Genomic DNA, 18,790 nt, shown 5'->3' with positions numbered 1-18,790 from the left:
CTTGATATTCTCAGTGCTGCTCTCACAGACCGTGTTACCTTCATGCTGTTACAGTAAGGGTTGGTGTTTTCTGTTTGACTTTTCAGGTTTGTCTTTGAAGCCAAACTTCACTCCTACTACAGCTGAGCTTCCTGCCAACTGACCACATCATGTCCCACGACAACGTTCTCTGAATAACCGCACACACCTCCAGCTAGATCAATAAATCACCACTTCTGTCAGGGTGGGGAATTTTTAGGAACAGATGAATCACTAAAAACGTTTCAGCAGTGTTGGAAAACATGACTGTTGATTATCGGTTGCTGTAGAGGAATATTTGCAAAGAAATCGGGGGCCTTCGCCTCACCTCACCTCACCTCGCCTTAAGCTGAGGTGGTCCGGACACCTGATTAGGATGCCTCCTGGCTGCGTCCCTGTGGAGGTTTTCTGGGCATGTCCAACTGGGAGGAGACCCCAGGGCAGACCCAGAGCCCACTGGAGGGATTATATATTCCACCTGGCCTGGGAAAACCTCAGCATCCCCCAGGAGGAGCTAGAAAATGTTGCTAAGGAGAGGGACTTCTGGGATAACATGCTCAACCTGCTGCCACGGCAACCCAACCTCTGATTGTGGAGGAAAATAGATGACAGCATGAAACAACCTTCTTAGCTAAGTGTGTTAACAAGTGCTACGTAGCAGAGAACAAAGTACTGCTGAGATTCATGGGATTTTTATTAACCTTGCAGGCGTTTGATCATTAAAAGCAAAGTACACTTCAGATATGGCATCGTCAAATATCACAGTTCATCCTGTGGAGGAAATTAATGTGTATTAACGATTTCATGCAGTCCATCCTCATAGTTGTCAAGACCTTCAACTCAAAATTAAATTGGTGGTGCCAGAGAGAAGTGGGGGGTTCCCCAAGGTTATAAGGATTAGTCTTCCAGGGTCCACGATAACGATCCATGAGATGGTTCAAATATTTCAGTCTGGTTCAAAAAAGTGACTGACAGACTGACCAGTTGACCGATAGAGCAACACAGCTATCTATAGAGGTAACTTGCGAACATAACTCGCTCTCTCACAGTTAATCAAAGACTGAAACATCGTTACAACAACAAAAACATTTACTGAATTCACACCTGCCTGGTAGGGTACGGATTTCAAAAACCCAGCAGTTCTGGAGATTTGGACAAGCAAAAAAGAAAATCAGTCCAGGTGTCACGATTCAGTGTTAGCAAAAAGGTTGAGGAAAAAAGATAAACCAAAAGGCAGCGCAAAAACTTACTTCAAACTAATCCAGGTAACAGATAATCCAAGGGAAAAAAATACAACAGTAACACAAGGAAACTAGGAGCAGGTATTATGAGGGTAGACGTACGCTGGTTTCACAAAGACAGAGACAATGGACTGGCACTGTGACAAGGGAGCACAGCGACTCAATCAACTTAGGAGGTGAGGCTAATCAGACACAGGTGAGACAATCAAGGGACCGGTGAAAACAATCAGGGCAGGGCACATAATCAAACAAGTGGCAAACACACAAAGGCAGGAAGTGGACCAACTCGAGAGACAAGGGCCCAATCCCAATCTGCATGCTCACAGACTTTGAGGCACGTTCGATGGCTCCGATGTAGATGTCGTGTGTCCTTTAAATATCCTCTGGTGTCACCAAAAAAAACTTAAAGTTGGATGTCAATCCATTTATTTCCAACTTTAACAAAGCACATCTCTATATTCATTTCTTTCTATTCAACAAAACTTCAAAATGAATCACACCACCTTCACTCTGCCTCAAGGTAAAAAACAATGGACCTCACTGTGCGCCACACCTGCAGTAATTAGTCCGACACCTAAATAGGCTGCCATGGCTTCAATTGAAATGGCTCCAACAATATGTATAAATCAACCAAAGTGGATCCTAACATCAGCTGATAAACACATCATAAATAGCCACCACCAAGTATTAAACTAAAGGATAAACACAGGAGTATTTTCACCTGATTGTTGGGGGAGTAAATAACGCTCCCGCACACCGCCCTGTCGGTGTTCGGCCACTTTTCTCACTCCCCGGCTTGAAAGCTGGTGAGGTCTGGTTTGCTTCCAAATCTCGCTCATTAAGGTCACAATTTTATTGTTTTGGTTTCTATAAACCTGAGGAATTACAACAAGTACAAGTCCTCCACAAACTCACACCTGTCTGCCATACTGATCAGGACAAGAACTGAATCAAAGGTGTCAAAAGCAAAAAAAAAGGACGTCTCACATTCAGACAGCGCAGACTGACATCTCACCTGCTGTCTTCCTTAACCTGCATGAATCCCAAGCTTCCAAAAAGTTGCCAAAAATTGTGATTTTAATGATTTGAGAAAGAAGAGCACTCCATACACTGTTCTAATCTTATCTTATTTCTTCCCAGCTGCAGCAGCACTTCCTGTCTGTGGGGGACTGGGTGTAGGATGTGTCAGGACCACCCTGGTGTGCACAGGTGGCTGTGCTCTCTCTGGATGTCAGGCCTGAGCTGCTCTGTTCTGTACACAACTGCTGCTGTGTTTTTACCAGGTGAGATTACAGAACTGTCTTCAACGGGGCCACAGTGCCACCTGGTGGAGGCGAGGAGAACTGTGGCACACGTGCTCAGAGCTCCATGAGGCAGGTCAGTAATGGGACAGTCTGTCAGCGCTGATTAACTCGACATCTATTTATAAGTAAAAATGAGCCTGCCAGAAGTCAGCGTACATTATTTATCCTTTCAAACCAAAGCTGAACATCTATTGTTGCATATTTTTTTCAGATGTCTGTTTCCTTTAAGATCTTATGCAAAGCACTCTTGTAATAATTGCATTTAAAACAATCCTGCTGCTTTTTCAACATGTAATCCTCCAATCAGCTGATTAAGTGCAGGCTGTTTATTTAATTACAGATGGCTGACAGCATGAAGCATTGGAGTCAAAACAAAAGGAAACAATGGGTGGCAGATAAATAAAAATATGTTTAATTGATGTGTTCAAAGTCAAAACATTTCACATAATAAATCACTTATTTCTATGACAATGTGTATAATACTGTCTGTCAGTATCAGAAATCCAGTGCACTTATTTACAGCTGAAGGACATAATATATACAACATATCCGACATTCAGTTAAACAGGGTCATGAGCCATAAATTCCCTCGTCTTCCCTTTTACATTAATCTGTGAGTTTGCATCAAACTGTGTCCGACAGTTTCACGTCTTTATAAAGTTTTAAAGTAATAATCTCAAACTTTTTAATTTAAATAAATGCCTGTTAAGTCACCATCTATCTGTGAATGAGGTAACACAATGGTGACTGAGCCGATGGCCCACTGATGAAAGCCTTTGTATTTGCAGTATTACAGTATTTTTTTGCAGAAAAAAATTACAAGCGGCGCCCAGTTAGTGACACGTTTCCATCAGCCAGCAGTGGTTGGTCTGCCAGAGAGGGTAGGCGGAGCTAAGCGGCTGCTTTTCTGCTCTCTGCCGGTGTTGCGAGTAAACAGTAATCTACTATGGCTGAACAAACAAAGAAAAGATGGATGACTACAGATACAACTTCAACAAGAAGTGAAAATCCAAAGAAGAAGAAACAAACTCGACGCTCAGATGAAGCAAACAGTCTGAAAAGGAAAGAGACCGTCAGCCAGGAAAATCAAGAGTTACAACCAGAGCCAACCGTGGACGTCACACATGCAGCACTGTCTGGATATCTGGGAAGTGTGCTCCCATGATTACAGTTTATCGCCACAGGTGGCGCCAAAGAGAACGAAACTGAGATCTTCGAGATTACAACTTTAAGAAGGCACAACGGAGGAATAAAAACAGGTAACAGAACAAATGTACTGTTTCCAGTAATGAGAAGCATTGTACTGAGTCTGAGCATATTTAAACGAACCCAAAAATATTGGATTGTCTTTGCTTGATTTCTTCTCCTCATATCGTCTTCTTTATATTCTGTTTCCTTTTTACTTATAAAACTTTTCCTTTACAGTAGTTTGCATATTTAATTTATGGTTATATAGTCAAATCCTTTTCTTGTATTCACTACAAATGGAACTCATATTGTTAAAACTTGACAGATTGCACAAATGCCCTGACATGTTACACTTTTAAAAATAGACATCACACCATTCCCTCGATGGTGTCCAGCTTCGGGGAACGCTCGGCCTCAGCGCGCTGGGTTTCCTGCTGGCTGAAAACCTGCTGGTAGTCTTTCAGAACCTTTACTACCTCATCCCGTCCGAACTGCAGGGCATCGTCGATGGGAAGGTTCCCCCACCTGCACAGCAATGAGGAAAAGGGAAAGATGGGGACAGAAATCAGCAGATGAATCACATGGGGTGTAGATGATTTAGGCTCAGCAGGTTCACTCTAAATACGGCAGAAAGTTTCTGAATAGCAAAAATAAAATGGCCCAGATATACTGCCGCTGGATGGGAGTCGCAACAATCAGATTTATGGGGAATATGGCTGGTTTTAATTGACCATAATCATCCTTTAAAAAGGTGCCAAATGCATAATCCCATGTTTTTCCAGAATTACATGTTTAAAAAGGTCGCCTCTGAAACGGGCCGTTCAGAACAGCTGCAGGTTTCTACATAGAGCCTTGCTTTCGCTGAAATCGACCAATCGTCGTTCACCGTCGTTCACCGTCATTCACCTCAGGCTGCCTTCTTGCACGAGCTTGTAGTCAAGTCATTGTCGAGGTTTCAACTTACCAGTCCGATTCTGGCTCGTACATATAAGGCAGAATAACCGATGCTAGAGCAGCCATGTTTTCTACAACTTTGGAGTGACAGTACAGTGCGGCCGCTCCACCACGTGGGATCGCACACGTGGAGGAGGGGCTACGCAATCACTCCAAATACTGTCAGCCAATCGTGGCTAAGGTCTGACCTTTAAATGGCAAAATGGCTTGTTTGTTTCAGGAGGAAGGAGAGCCTCTGAAAAGTAATTAAATTAAAATATGTGTATGTATATGTATACATTTTTTATAACGAAACTTTACCAACGTGATTCATAAACACATTAGAATAATAGTAAATTGATTGCATAGCTAAAATATGTCCCCTTTATGTTTGCATGCCTTGCTCTGGGACTTAACTTGATGCAAACATTTTCTTAAAGCCCTTTATGTCCAGTTAAGATTAAAAAATCCAACTGGAAATGTAAATAAGAAAGCATAAGAAAAAACATGTAACTATGTCTTCTTTTCAGAAAACAGAAAAACCATGATTAAAGTTTAAATATTTGCTCCCGATCAAAAGGACAGAAATAAAGAAATTCTAAATTAAAAAAAGTTATTAAGTCACAGATGTTGATCTCACCTGTCTCTTACAGACGGATCCACTTTGCAGGTTTCAGTGAGGAACTTTACCACCTCAATGTGACCTGACAACAAACAGAGAAGACATCAGTCAGTAGTTTCCCATCAGAGAGAATTAAATGAAGACAATGTTTTTCTGATAACTCTGTCAGTTTGGTGATGCATACCTCACCAGTTATGATTCTAATGACGTGACATATTGTTGGAAGATTACAAAAAGCTGCTAGAAAATACGACCAACACAGAAACTGATGAATAATTATCCCCTCCAGAGTGCAAAGCTCTGCCTTTATTGTTAGAAAGAAAACAGTTATTACTCTGTTTTTTTTTTTATCTCATAAACAAATTATTCTCTTCCAGTTCCCGTTTTGAAAAATGAAACTGTTGAACACGCAGCAGCCGAGCATTAAATCTGCGCTGTGAATAAACATAGACCACAACAGGGGACAAATAATCGACCATATGGTGCTCTGCGAGGGTTTGTGAGCTGATTCATTAGTAGTTTTGCAGAGTGGGAGCCAAAAGGTAGTGAGCCTCTGCAGTTAATCACAGAAACAAATGAAGTGAGAGATAACTTGGCACTAATTACAGCTGTGAGTGTCAAAACAAATCATTTAACAAGTGTAAGTATATTTCTGTTTAAGCCGCGGATGAACTCAGAATCTCCAATCTCTTTTCCAGATGACACATTGAAATAAAAATGAGTTTATAAATAGAAAAACTGTGACTGAGTCCACATTATAATACAAGTTACACATGTAGCCTCTAAACTAAGTTCTATGAAGTTTGTGGGTGTGTAATAAAGGTGCGTTAGGTTGCCATGTCCAACCCAAACCTTATTTCACAGCGGATGTGTTACTTTCTACACGCTGTCTGTGAGAGCCACGTGAGCCTGCCGCAGCATGCAGCGACAGACTTGTTATGTTGTCCCACCTCGTGCAATCTAACAGAGTGAAATGCCACACTGTACATATCACACCTGTTCCATCAGCCGGGACAGGATGGGAGGGGCGTAACCTGACAGGCCAATCAGATCAGCAGTGCCAGCAGAGGTTACAGAGTCTCAAAGCAAAGACACTGTGCTTCCTGCGCAGGTTTCCTCCACCACACAGGAACAATGTATGTTTTTACAAGAATATCACTAACGTCAGCTTTAATAACACAGAGTTACAAACTTTTATAAAGGCCCTGAACATCCCCCAGGTTGATCTCTGCTGAGGCTAAAAGTTACATGGGCCCAATCCCAATCTCCACACAGACTTTGAGGTCCATGCTTTAGTGCTGTCCAACTGTCAAATCACCGTGCGTGAGGGCTCTGATGCGGACGTTTCAACGACATATTACGCACTTTCCATGAGTCCGCACATCTGCAGACTTTCCTGTGGGACCCAGAGTTCATAGCCAACTTGGTGATCTACATACAAACACTATTGTCCAGCCTCCCACTTACTGTAAACAAATGTTCGTCCATTGAAGAAGTATTAAATAAAGTTTGAACAAAGTTCTGATAACTCACAGTTTATCTGTAAGTGATAAATGATTAACATTTTCTGACTTTTTATAGTTTGATAAAATGTGTAAACACTGTAATGTACGGCACACAAAGACACACTGGAGGTCGGCTTTTATTCTTATTAGATTCAGTGGTGCATCTTGTTGCCAGGCAACGTGTGATGCCATGATAGTGTGTTCCATTCCTCATCTTTATACAGCTCTCATGCCCTCACAGACTCACGCACTGCACAGCTCATAACAGTCCGTGAGGGTTCAGTGCTTTAGGGTGGAGTTTAGGATTGAGCCATGGAGCTATGCCGAAACGAGAATTCATGAACCAATAAGAATGATAAACGCTTAACCTTTAAGACACAGTCACACATGCAGGACGAGTTAAATGCCCCCTGCTGTGGCAAAACAATCCTTCCTGCAGAATGTGGGCAGTGCAAAATGGTGTCAGCTACAAAACAAAAAGCAGGAGGACAAGTCTGATTGAGATAATGATTGAGGAAACACAAGGTGGGTTAGTTTCTATATCTGTTAACAGTCGTATCTTAGTGTTGCACGTTAACACTGTTAGCATCTTGAGCTCCATTTAGACTTCTCTCTCACTTGCTGACAAAGATCCCAGACCAGACCCGAATTATCCTCGGATAGTTGTGAGGGATGAGTCGGATATAAATCGTCCTGAACTCCTGCAGCCTGACCCCGGCCTAAACACCATTTTCTGTCATTGTCTCACATTTTATTGCAGTTCATATTTTTCTGCAGTTTAAAGCCTTCTTTGACCTTTACAGGCTGAGATTGTTCATCTTTCACGGCGGTCATACAGATTTGCTGCCTGACTGCTTTCGAGTTTCCCTGAATCAGGAAAAGATTTAGTGAGATGCCTCTTCGATAAATATCAGAAGCAGCAGATAAACACGTCGTGTGGAGCTCACCCTCTGCTGCGGCGATGTGCAGCGCTGTTCGAGAGTCGTAGTCTTTCAGGTCCATGTCCATGGAAGAGAGAGCAAACCTAAAGGTACAGAGGAAAGTACAGCTCACCTTTACTTTATTTTGACACATGAAGTTATAAAAAGATGCAGTGAAAATATGACAGCACGCTCTGTTAGCTTTATCAAGACATGAAGGGAATATCTTTTCCTCCCACCAGCAGACATCTAAAGGTTTCTGCCTGGCAGCGCTGAATCTGTCAACATTTCACTAAGAAGCTTGTTTTCCATTTAAATTGTCAGCCAGGTGTTTGGTGTTTAGACTTTAAAGGCCATCTGTTGAACAAGACTAACAATAGTTTGGAGTTGAAGTACCTTCTTAGGGCGGACACGTCTCCACTGTAGGCTGCAAACATCAAATTAACAACAGACTTGTTCTGCAAACAAAGGAAAGCAACATAAACAAAAAGGCACATAACACATGAAACTCAGCAGACAGAATAAAGCCTGGAACAAACCCGGTCCTCTCCGTCCGGTCGCCGAGGGTCCTGCTTCTTTACAAAGTGCCTCAAGTTGTCGTAATTGTGGAAATTGAAGAGCGACACGAGCTCCTGAGGATTATAAGATACGATGTAATGGGTAAGACAAATAAAGGTTTAACAGAACATTTTAACTTCTGAAGACACTTGGACGTAAAATGTTAAGATGATAGGACACAGGAGTAATGGCGTTAAATTAAAGTGTCTGGCTGCAGCTGTTGCCAGCACATACCGTAAAGTATTATATGCCAATCAGAGTGATCTGTTGCTACATTCCTAACAGAAAGTCTGCACAATGTGGCATGATTTAAAGGAGCAGTGCGCCCCTGGAAAAAGCCCCTGTCAGTCAAAGCTTGTTTCTCTATAAGCGATAGAAGCAATAATATTTGAAATTGGCACCATAGCTGTGGAGAAACAGCTCGTGGTTTCGCCCATTCTACTTTCCTACAACACCCAGTGTGCATTGCAGCCCTCTCTCTGAAAGGAACAGCCCAGTGAGAGACTGGAGTCTCTGTTACGCAATCTAAACAATCATATTGTGTGTCTCCGTATGTCCCTATTGTAAATTCATTGATTGTCGTTGTTTAGAAACCTTATAAAAAGGTACAGATATCATTTGGTAACAATCGATCAATCGTTTTGATCGCTACATCATTAATAACGTCCCTCGTGCACACGTGGCTCATGTGCCTTTTTGAATTGCAAGAAAAAATATCAAAGTTCGTCCCTGGCCTCCACCAGATGACGCGTTTTACGTAGTTGCAGGTTTTCCGGGGCCCATTGGAGAAGCGGATAGCGTCCTCCAAAGGCACAGAGCGAAACTGAATTGTTTACCACCATAATGGCATTGGCTCCCCTTGATAGCATGACACAACTGAGGTTGAAAATCGGTGAACCCTTTAAGTGTGTTCTTGTTCACCAGAAACAGTCCAGAAGGCACAAAAGAAAAACTGCAGCTGGGTCTTGCCTGACAGAAGTGTATTCCTCGGACGCTGTTCCCAACTCTGTCCAGCGGAGGAGACCAACACATCACCCCCATGACGTTGGGGATCACCAGCAGTATCGCACCGGACACCCCGGATTTGGCCGGCAAGCCAACCTGGGAGATAAACAGCAAGAGGCCGGATGTGGGATTTGTTTCAGGTCAACAAAAAAAAGAGTATTTCCCTCATAGTGAAAGCACAATGCACAAAGTTTCAGCTTTTACTCACATGAAACGCCATCTGCCCAGAGAAGTCATACATGCCACACGAGTGCATGAGACTCAGAGTGTTTCGCACCGCCTCGGCGCTCAGCACTCGCTCGCCTGTGATCGGACAGATCCCTCCGTTGGCCAGAGTGGCAGCCATAATACTTCCTGACTCGCAGGTCACTTCAATAGAGCAAAGCTGAGACAGAGAGAGGATCAGCTCACGGTCAGAGCTATTGGAAGTACTTTCACTACAGCTGAATCAATAACAGGCTACACAAGAACGACAGCAACTGTTTGTTTAATGATCCTTCATTCATGGCGGAGCAGTTTACCTGGAAGTAGAAGTCCAGGGCATCAATCATTTCTGCTCCCGGGGGGAAACACTGAGGAAAGAATAGTGATCCTCATGACTATATGACTGACTGAAGTATGCTTTGTTATCTTGCCCCTTTCATAAGGCTCTCTCTTAGTCAGGCCCCTAAAATCATTTTTTAATGAGATATCCAACTAGAGATGCTCTTAACAACACAGTTTTCCAAGGTCAAAAGGGGTCAAAAGGTCACATATAACCCTTCTACCATCACGTTTTGATTCACAGGTTGGGGTACGGCTCGGCAACTGTGAAGGAATCTCGGTTATCCTCAAAGGTTGTTGATCAAGCAAACCTCATGATGGGAGCAAAAATGGATTCAAGGACGATTTTTTGTTTTTGTTTTAGTGTAAAACTAAAAAAAGAGCTTCTTAAATAGTTTCACTTGAATTCTGTGTCTAGAGATGAAGACACTAAACCTCTAAAACCACAGACTGTATAAAAAGATGGACAACATGACAGCTCCCTAAAAGTGAAGCCAAACCCTCTCTGTCGCCCCCTGCTGCCTGGCTGCAGTATAGGTCATAAAGCTGGCCTCCTCCATGTTAACAGATGGGACATGAGTCAAACTATAACACATTTTTCTCAAACATGGTTTGTGTCCAAGTGTTCATTTTTCTGACAAGTTTATTTTTAATGAGTTATTTGATGCTGTAAAAAGGATGATTGACAGCTCTGATGACAAATACGGCCGATCTGTTCCGGATTAGCAGAATGGAGGACGAACGGCGAGAGGAAACGTAACTAAAACAATCACTACAGTCATTGACAGTTTCCATACCTGTGAACTTTAACCTCAGATCAACACAAGAAGCGGTTCTGCTGTTTAACACGCCGGCGTGCGGGATCTTTGCTGTTTTGTCAGTAAGTTAAGTGTGTGTTTTGGTTAGTGGAAGTGGCTACGGCGGTGCCACCTGCAGATCTCTACTGCGCAGACTCTGGCTCCAAATGACATCACCATCGCAAGATGGCAGCGTCTGTCACAGGGGCTATTGTGGCATCAATTTTGTACAATGAGCACATGGAGGCAATGACTGTTTATAAAGATGGACGACATACCATGAAAGCACTATATTTTTATTTCCACTGGACAAATATATCCTTACCCTTTTGAAAGTATTTTAGCCTATATAAAGAGCCGGAAAAATAAATTATCAATAAGCAGAAAATGAATAAAAACTACAAACATTTTAAAACCATAAAAATGTTTTGCTGCAAAGAAACCAAATACTCTTTGGTTGCAAGTTTTTAATGTGACAATTTTCTGTTTTAAATTATTAGAAAAAGATTTGATAAAATAAGTTCACTTTAAGATTTTCAGTTTTCTAATGAAACTTGCTCCTGTTTTATAGACTTAATGATTAAACAATAACACATAATAAAAATACAGCTAGTTGCAGGCCTACACATACGTACCAACTCTTACAAGAAACATGACACAAACACAAACATGTGAATGCAAAACTCTCACTAGTTAAGTAAACAATCAGCTTCATCTCAGGCAGCATTTCAGTGTTCTGATACTGACCTTCTTCTCTTTCATGTAGTATCCGATGGCAAAATTTCTGTCGCCCGTTTCTTTTTCTGACTGGAACCTGAGACACGGCGGCAGGAGGGGTCAATACTGACACATCAATAATGCAATAGTGCAGTGGACAGGCAATTTGCACTCACGCCGTCTTTCAACTTGTCCCAAACAAAGATATATGAACATGAAACAGCTGGAGTTTGTTAAAACATGACACTCACATGGCGTTGCTGAATCCCACGTACTCTTGGCCGGCCATCTTTTTCACAAAGTCCATCACCTTCGCGAACAAAGACAAATTATTATGTGGACTGCAGCACATAATCACAGTTTCATATGTGTGGTAATTAAATAAAAAGAACTCACATAGTCAAACTTCTCTGCCTTATTTGAACAAGGCTGAAAAACAAAGAGATATTTGCTCTTATTAAAAAAAGCAGATTGTAATGCTGATTCCCACATCAATGAAGACTGAATATGACTTCTGTACTACTCGTAACAGTCTGTGAAACAATGCCTAACTGTATCACTAATTGCATAATTTAGCATCCTTTTATCAGCTGTTACAGCACGGAGAAAGATAAGCAGCGATAAGAAACAACAGAGCTGATGTGGAGTTCAGGACGCCTCTCACAAAACAGGACAACAGACAACTTTGAAAAAAAGTCAAGTTTACCGTAAGACAAGTTTTTAATATCTTTAAAAAAGAGGTCAAAATCTGTCAGAGAGATAAGAGTCATCAAAATATGTCACACATCAGGATGTTTAAAAGATGTATTAATAACTTGCTGCTGCGGCGTTCTGACGTTTCCCGCAGGCTCTATCATGACGATCATCATCACATCAACACGCTACCCGAACAACCTGCAGGCTCTGAACTAGAACATACTGCACATGACGGGGCCATATGGGGCTGCTGGGACTGGATCATTATTAAACATGAGTCACTGATGTTTTAAAACTTTTTCCCAAAAGTAGTCTGAATATTTGGAGGTGCTCTAGTTTAAAAAATGCTCAAATTTAATGAGAAATGTGTCAATAAAAGAAAAAAAATAGCAAAATGCCTTAATAATATGCTACAATCAGCAGGAGACATTTAAGGACATTTACATGACCTCGTAAAATCCATGTTTTTGCTGACTATATGTGCAGATCAAAACAAAACCTCGTGACCCTTCGAACTACGTAATTTTCTTGGTATAAAAAAGACACAGTACCAAACTGTGATGATTGTGTGAGTAACTGCTTTGTGTCCTTTTCCTAAATGTACAGTACAGTTTGTGCCGACTCAACTTTTACACACCAGGCCGTACAATCGTCTACATGTTTACCTTGATAAGAGAGCTGATCACTATGGCTCCAGCGTTCACCATGGGGTTGTGGGGCTTATCTGAGAGAGAGGGGAAAACGAGACATAGAAGGCAATATAATCAATCAGTTAATCCAATAATCTATTTAATTGTCTTTATAATCTAGTTTAAAACATACGAGATAATGTGTACCAAGAGTACCATGAGTACCAAGTAACAATATCGATCACTATTATCATAACTGAAGTTGTTTATCATCATAAACAACAGGAATCATAAAGGTAGCTTCTTGATTTCTTTTCCTTCTGGTACAAACAGGAAGTGACGTGTCATCAAAGCGATGAGGCCGAACACACCTTCATCGTCGAGAGAGAGCATGTTGAACTTCAGTCCGCTGGGCTCCATGCCGACGTAACGGTGGATCTTCTCTGTCCCCGCCTCGTGGACGGCGATGGCGTACTGCAGAGGCTTCACACAGGACTGCAGGCAGAACGGCTGCTTGGTGTCGCCCACTGAGTGCCTGGAGGAAGAAGACAGAGCACACATCTATGACCAAAAGAATCTGGATGTTTTACAGTCTCACTAAATATTACAGTGATTCCCTTTGACAATAACACCTGTATAGCACAGTTTAAAGGTTACATGTCTGGCTCAAAAGCATTTTAATGGCACAGATCATAGACTGCATAAAAAGATGGACGACATGACAGCTCCCTAAAAGTGAAGCCAAACCCTCTCTATCGCCCCCTGCTGACTGGCTGCACTACAGGTCATAAAGCCCACCTCCTCCATGTTAACAGATGGGACATGAGTCAAACTATAAAATCAAAATACACGTCAAATACATTTTTCTCAGACATGGTTTCTGTCATTATAGTTAGTTCTTATCATGCTGATTTATGTCCAAGTGTTCATTTTTCTGACAAGTTTACTTTTAATTAGTTATTAGTTGACAAATCCGGCTTCTGCAGCCGATCTGTTCCGGATTAGCAGAGTGGAGGAGGAACGGCGAGTGGAGACGTAACTAAAACAATCACTACAGTCATTGAAGTTTACATATCTATGAACGTTAACCTCAGACCAACACATCTTTGCGTTTTTTTCCCCAGTAAGTTAAGTGTGTGTTTTGGTCAGCGGAAGTGGATACGAGTGCTCCCCCTGCCGATCTCAACTGCGCAGCTCTGGCTCCAAATGATGTCACAAGCGCAAGATGGCAGCGGCCGTCACAGAGGGGTATTTTGGTTTCTCTTTTGTACAATGAGAGCAGATGGAGACGCGTTGTCCATCTTTATATACAGTCATTTGCGCAGATATGAGAAAAGGGCACTGCTTATAGCTTCCTCTACCAGATTAAACCTCCATTTCCTGAGTCCTAAAAACTGTATTGATTAAAAATAAAAACAAAAGAGTCTGATTTTAAAACTCTGGCTGAGAAGAAAAACATTTTCCATCTTGGAAAAAGTAGTTGACATAAAAGCTCAAGGTCCATTCAGTTGCTCCTCTGGAGCTTTCAATCATATTCATAAGCGTCCCTGAAATCAAATCAATCTCAACTTTTTAGCCAAAGAGGATGAAAAAAGTGTTCAGAAATGTTTTTACTCTAACGTCTGGGATTAACATTAAACCAGGAAAACAGCATGCACCGAGGAAGATCGTGTGACACAAATAAAAGCTCCACAATACCTCCTAAATGTTTTTGTCAGGTATAAATCTGTATATTCTTACCTCTGGCCATCCACTGTGCACAAAGACACACCCCACAGTCTTGGGCTAAACTTGGCCAGCTGGGGGATGTAGTCTGCAACCTAAAGCGGGAACACGAGGATCCAGTGACAGAATTCAGAGTTTAACATGTGGGAGCAGGTGCCACAGATAATTCCACATCTGACACAATCAAATAGTGGGAAGGTGGTATGCATTTACTAATCAAGTACAAGTGTGCAAAGCTTAAAAACATTCCTATAAAATAACAAACATAAAACAACAGTTGTCTACCTTCCCATCACTCTGACTTTGCACAGTGTTGTAGATTTCATTTATTTTCTGTGCAAAGACGTCAAACTCAGGGATGATGAATTTCTTTCTGAAGGCCTGGATCAGCAGGACGATGTTTCCACCGACACACCTGAAAGAAAAACAACACAATCAAGAGAGGCGCAGGAGCACGACAGAAAATGAAACACTTTCTTTGATATGACTGTTACATAGCACGTGTGCATGTGTGTGCGTGTGTTTGTGTGTGTGTGAATGGCTGGTGAGAGATGAGAGCAGCAGCTGTCTGTAATCACTCTGAACGACAGGCCTTCTCTCTGCTCAACATGACGGTAAATAAAGCCGGCATGTCCCGTCACGTGCTACATCACACCGACAACAGAACCTCTATGAACTGCATCATATTATGCAAACTTTCAAGCAATCAAATCTAACACTCACAAGCAACTGCATTTCTTTATAGATGTGTTTATGTTACTGTTTCAGCCTCGTGTAGTCGTCACTGTCCTCACATGTTGACACACAGTTCATTAATGACTCATAATTAGCTGTATGTGAAGTATGTGTTAGAACAAAGGGAGAGACACGCAGAGGGACACGCAGCAGGTCCCATCAGACAAATCCTGCATCAACATGGATTGTTGTTGGAAGGTCACACTATAAATAGTTTGGTCTCATGCCTGCACCGGTTGGTGAACGGAAAACAAAACACCATGAGACAGTCGGTGTTGAGCTACAGGTTCATTATGAGGGGCATGGGAGAAGAGCAACACTCCGTCGTTATATTTCCCCTTCGCTCTGTGATTGAAGTCATGACGCTTTGACACACTGGCTCATTAAAGAAGCCAGCAGCTGTATCTCTGTTTCAGTTATTGATCTACACTGTTAGCTTCATTGCATAAATGTGGGCTTTAGAGAAAGTTAATAACAAATGAAAATCACAGGCACTTCAGGGGTTCAGATTTTACTGCTGCACACTGTCCTAAAACAGGCGGCGCATGTTGAGTCTGAAGACGCTGATGTTTCAATCATCAGTGGACTGAAATCCAGGAGCACTGGGCCTTGGTGATCAGCAAAAATAATTCAAATATGATCTGTTATCATGGATCACAAAAAGTGCATTTCAAAATAAAATGAAACAGTTATTAGATAATCACAGTCCATGTTGTGAGCTTTGTCCTCCACAAAGTTGCCCTCCAGGGTGACCTTGCTCCTCTAATGGGGAAAACATGATAAAGTGCCCTCTGGCCTGATGGCCTTCCAGTGGAGTCATAAAATGTTCTCCAGGTTGGATTGAGGTAGATGGTAGCTTAGTCTGTAGGGACTTGGTTTGGGAACCGGAGGATGGCCAGGACCAACAACTGAATTGGGGCTGGTAGCTGGTGGCCAGTTCCTTTCCTGGGCACTGGTGAGGTCTTTGAGCAAGGCACTGAATCCCCCAACTGCTCGGGGTGCATGTCCAGCCCCTGACTCTGACATCTCTCCATTAATGCATGACCATAGGGTCCTATTTGTGAATGTGAGTATTTCGGGCCCGTTGATGTTTGTAGAAACAGAGTGAAAAATTAGAATTTCCCCTCAGGGATTAATAAAGTCTTCTTCTTCTAAACCCCAGTGAAGAAGATAAAGTACTCTCCATGTTGCCCTTCTGGTAAAGAAAACATCATAATCCATAATTGTCCCTTCCAGTGGACAAAACGTGATGAAGTCCCCTCCAGGATGTCTTTTTAGTGGAATGAACATTAATAAATGCACACAAGGTTGCCCTTCTAATGGGAAAAACATGATTAAGTGCTCTCTTGGATTGTCTTCCAGTGGAGAAAACTTGATAAAGTGCCCTCAAGGGTGGCCTTCCAGTGGACAAAACGTGGTGAAGTCTCCTCCAGGAGACAAAACATGCTAAAGTGCCCTGTGGTTTGGCTTTCTAATGGAAAAAATGTCATAAAGTTTACTCCAGTGGAAAACCGTGATAAAATGCTCTTCACGGCGGCATCCAATGGGGTGGTCCAGTGTGCCCTTCTGTGGTGCCCTTTAGGAGACACGTCCATTGGAGAAAACATGATAAAGAAGCCTCCAGGGTGTCTCTGTTTCAGTTACATATAACTTCTCAATCCAACAGTTTACAACTGCTTACAGCTATGGTGGATCACAACAGGTAGCTGATACTGCGCTTTGGGGTGAACTCAATGGACTGTACTTATATAGCGCTTTTCTAGTCTTGCGACCACTCAAAGCTGCTTTTACACCACATGTCACATTCACCCATTCACACACACATTCACACACTGATGGCAGAGGCCTAAGTGCCAATGTCCAATCAGATCTATGCCCATTCATATCCTATGGCTATGCCTTCAGGAGCAATTCGGGATTCAGTGTCTTGGCCAAGGACACTTCGACATGTGAACGAAGCAGTCAGGGATCGAACCACCAATGTTCCGATTGACAGACGACCGTCTAACTGAGCCACAGCCGTCCCTCAGCTACTCCTTTAAACCTGCCTCTACATACTTCAAGTCTACTCTTGTCAGTTGTTTTTATATATGTTTTGTTAGTATTTGATTGAGAGCCAACCACTTGTCCATTACCTCCACTGTCTCACCTGTGGAAAAGCTCTCTGTCCATCACCACCTCACCAATAGACTCAGTCGCAGCCTGTCGGAGCTTCTCCATGCAGTCCTTTAGACGAGGGTCCGATGGGTGAAGGCCAGTTCTCTTCAGGGCCTGCGGACAACAAGGGATCAAACCAAAACATCATTACGCTAGGTGGCTAAAATGCTAACAGTTAGCTTGATAGATAGATATGGTTGGTGGGCGTTTCTTCAGCTACTTACTGCGGTGAAGTATGAAAGGGGGACCTGCTCTTTCCCCTCTGTGATGGTGTAGAAAAGCATGTCCTCCACTCCAGAGCTGTGGGACTTTGAGTTGGCCTTCCTGATGAATTAAAGAGTAAAGCGATCATTCTTCTGTGTTACTCGCTCACACATGGCTATAAATGATTAAAACTGCAATTAAAATCTCCAATTAAATCGTGATTGTTATGATTTGCAAGTTCTTTTTGAAATATCCTGAATTCCCTCTCTGAGGATCAATAAAGGATCATCTTATCCTATTATAACAAATACTTCTGCGGGTTCCTTTGGTATTTTAATCACTGCAGTGTGTATACTATACAAGTGATTTGCTCTCTATGATATCACAGATTTCATTGTGCTGATGGCCTCATCTACAGCTGTCATATAGTGCTGTGGCTGACAGCTGGCCTGATAAGACCACTATTGTAGAAGGTGACCATATATTTCCCTGTGTCCATAATTAAAAATGGACATTATATATAGGCCTAGGAGAGTATTTTTTTTTATGATACTTTATACTTCTACATTTTTCATTAATTCTGCCATTAATCTGGTAGCTATGGTTAGCAACATTTTAATACAAAAATCCCAATTTTTGAAAGACAGAAAAGGCAAAATTTACTGGCAACCATTTTGTTAATTCTTTAATAATAATAACTTAGATTTATAGATAATTTTTCGTTTTCCTCATTTAAAATATAATGACTTTAATTCAGGAACTATTCTACGTATAATAAAGTATTGTAACAGTATGGTATTAATGCTTTTAGTTAAGTATAAGTGCTTCCTCATCCATGTTGAAAATTGAACTGTGGCTGTGTTATATTAACAGGCCCAGGTAAGTCTCATATAGCAGTGTGGATGAGACCTGTGTTCCACATCTGCAGGGAGTTGTTGACACTCAGCTTATCTTACTCACATTTTGAGGTGGACATGATCCAAGTGCGTCGTAGTCGTACGTAGCTGGGTCGCCGGAGTTGATTTGGTGCTCAGACAACATGCTGCTGCCCGTATGATAAAAACCTTCTTCACAGCGTTTGTGTTTCTGACGATGAGGTGCGCAGAGTTTGACAGCCGCAGCGCTCTCAGACACTGCATGGCTGCCACGAACAACAGCCTCAAGCCCGCTCTGTGTGTTTGATTGACGGTGAAGAATACCGTCGATAACTCCGGCAGCTGGTTCTTCAGGACTGTTTGCAAACGGCGCCTGTGGGGTCACTGACTTTGAAGTTCTGATGCCTTCATGTGTCGT

The 18,790-nt window shown here is 42.2% G+C and overlaps 1 protein-coding gene across 1 annotated transcript; it reads right to left on the bottom strand.

Moving 5' to 3' along the window:
- Positions 1–2,963: 2,963 nt before the first annotated feature.
- On the bottom strand, positions 2,964–18,643 carry LOC138605346 (glutaminase kidney isoform, mitochondrial-like). The gene is made up of 18 exons (XM_069677527.1): positions 18,458–18,643; positions 17,518–17,617; positions 17,286–17,407; positions 14,687–14,816; positions 14,417–14,496; positions 13,048–13,211; positions 12,713–12,771; positions 11,748–11,780; positions 11,603–11,661; positions 11,382–11,448; positions 9,816–9,866; positions 9,503–9,679; positions 9,259–9,390; positions 8,271–8,363; positions 8,128–8,189; positions 7,759–7,835; positions 5,325–5,388; positions 2,964–4,276 (listed from the first exon to the last, which is right to left on the bottom strand). Exons 1-18 carry the CDS (start codon positions 18,634–18,636, stop codon positions 4,120–4,122), a joined length of 1,806 nt encoding a protein of 601 aa, XP_069533628.1. The 5' UTR covers positions 18,637–18,643; the 3' UTR covers positions 2,964–4,119.
- Between the last annotated feature and the right edge of the window lie 147 nt (positions 18,644–18,790).

This window comes from Semicossyphus pulcher, unplaced genomic scaffold (genome assembly GCF_022749685.1).
Source record: "Semicossyphus pulcher isolate SPU_LCO1_2020_fin unplaced genomic scaffold, fSemPul1.0.p SCAF_3, whole genome shotgun sequence".
NCBI lineage: Eukaryota > Metazoa > Chordata > Actinopteri > Labriformes > Labridae > Semicossyphus > Semicossyphus pulcher.
Note: the sequence above shows the minus strand (reverse complement) of the source record. Positions and strands in the feature narration are given on the sequence as shown.

Coding starts and splice junctions, on each gene's coding strand:
- LOC138605346 (XM_069677527.1), bottom strand. CDS start 18,636: ATGCAGTGTCTGAGAGCGCTGCGGCTGTCAAACTCTGCGCACCTCATC. Junction 14,497..14,686: donor AAAGTCAGAGTGATGGGAAG/GTAGACAACTGT, acceptor TTCCCGCTTTAG/GTTGCAGACTACATCCCCCA. Junction 13,212..14,416: donor TGCACAGTGGATGGCCAGAG/GTAAGAATATAC, acceptor TTCTTCCTCCAG/GCACTCAGTGGGCGACACCA.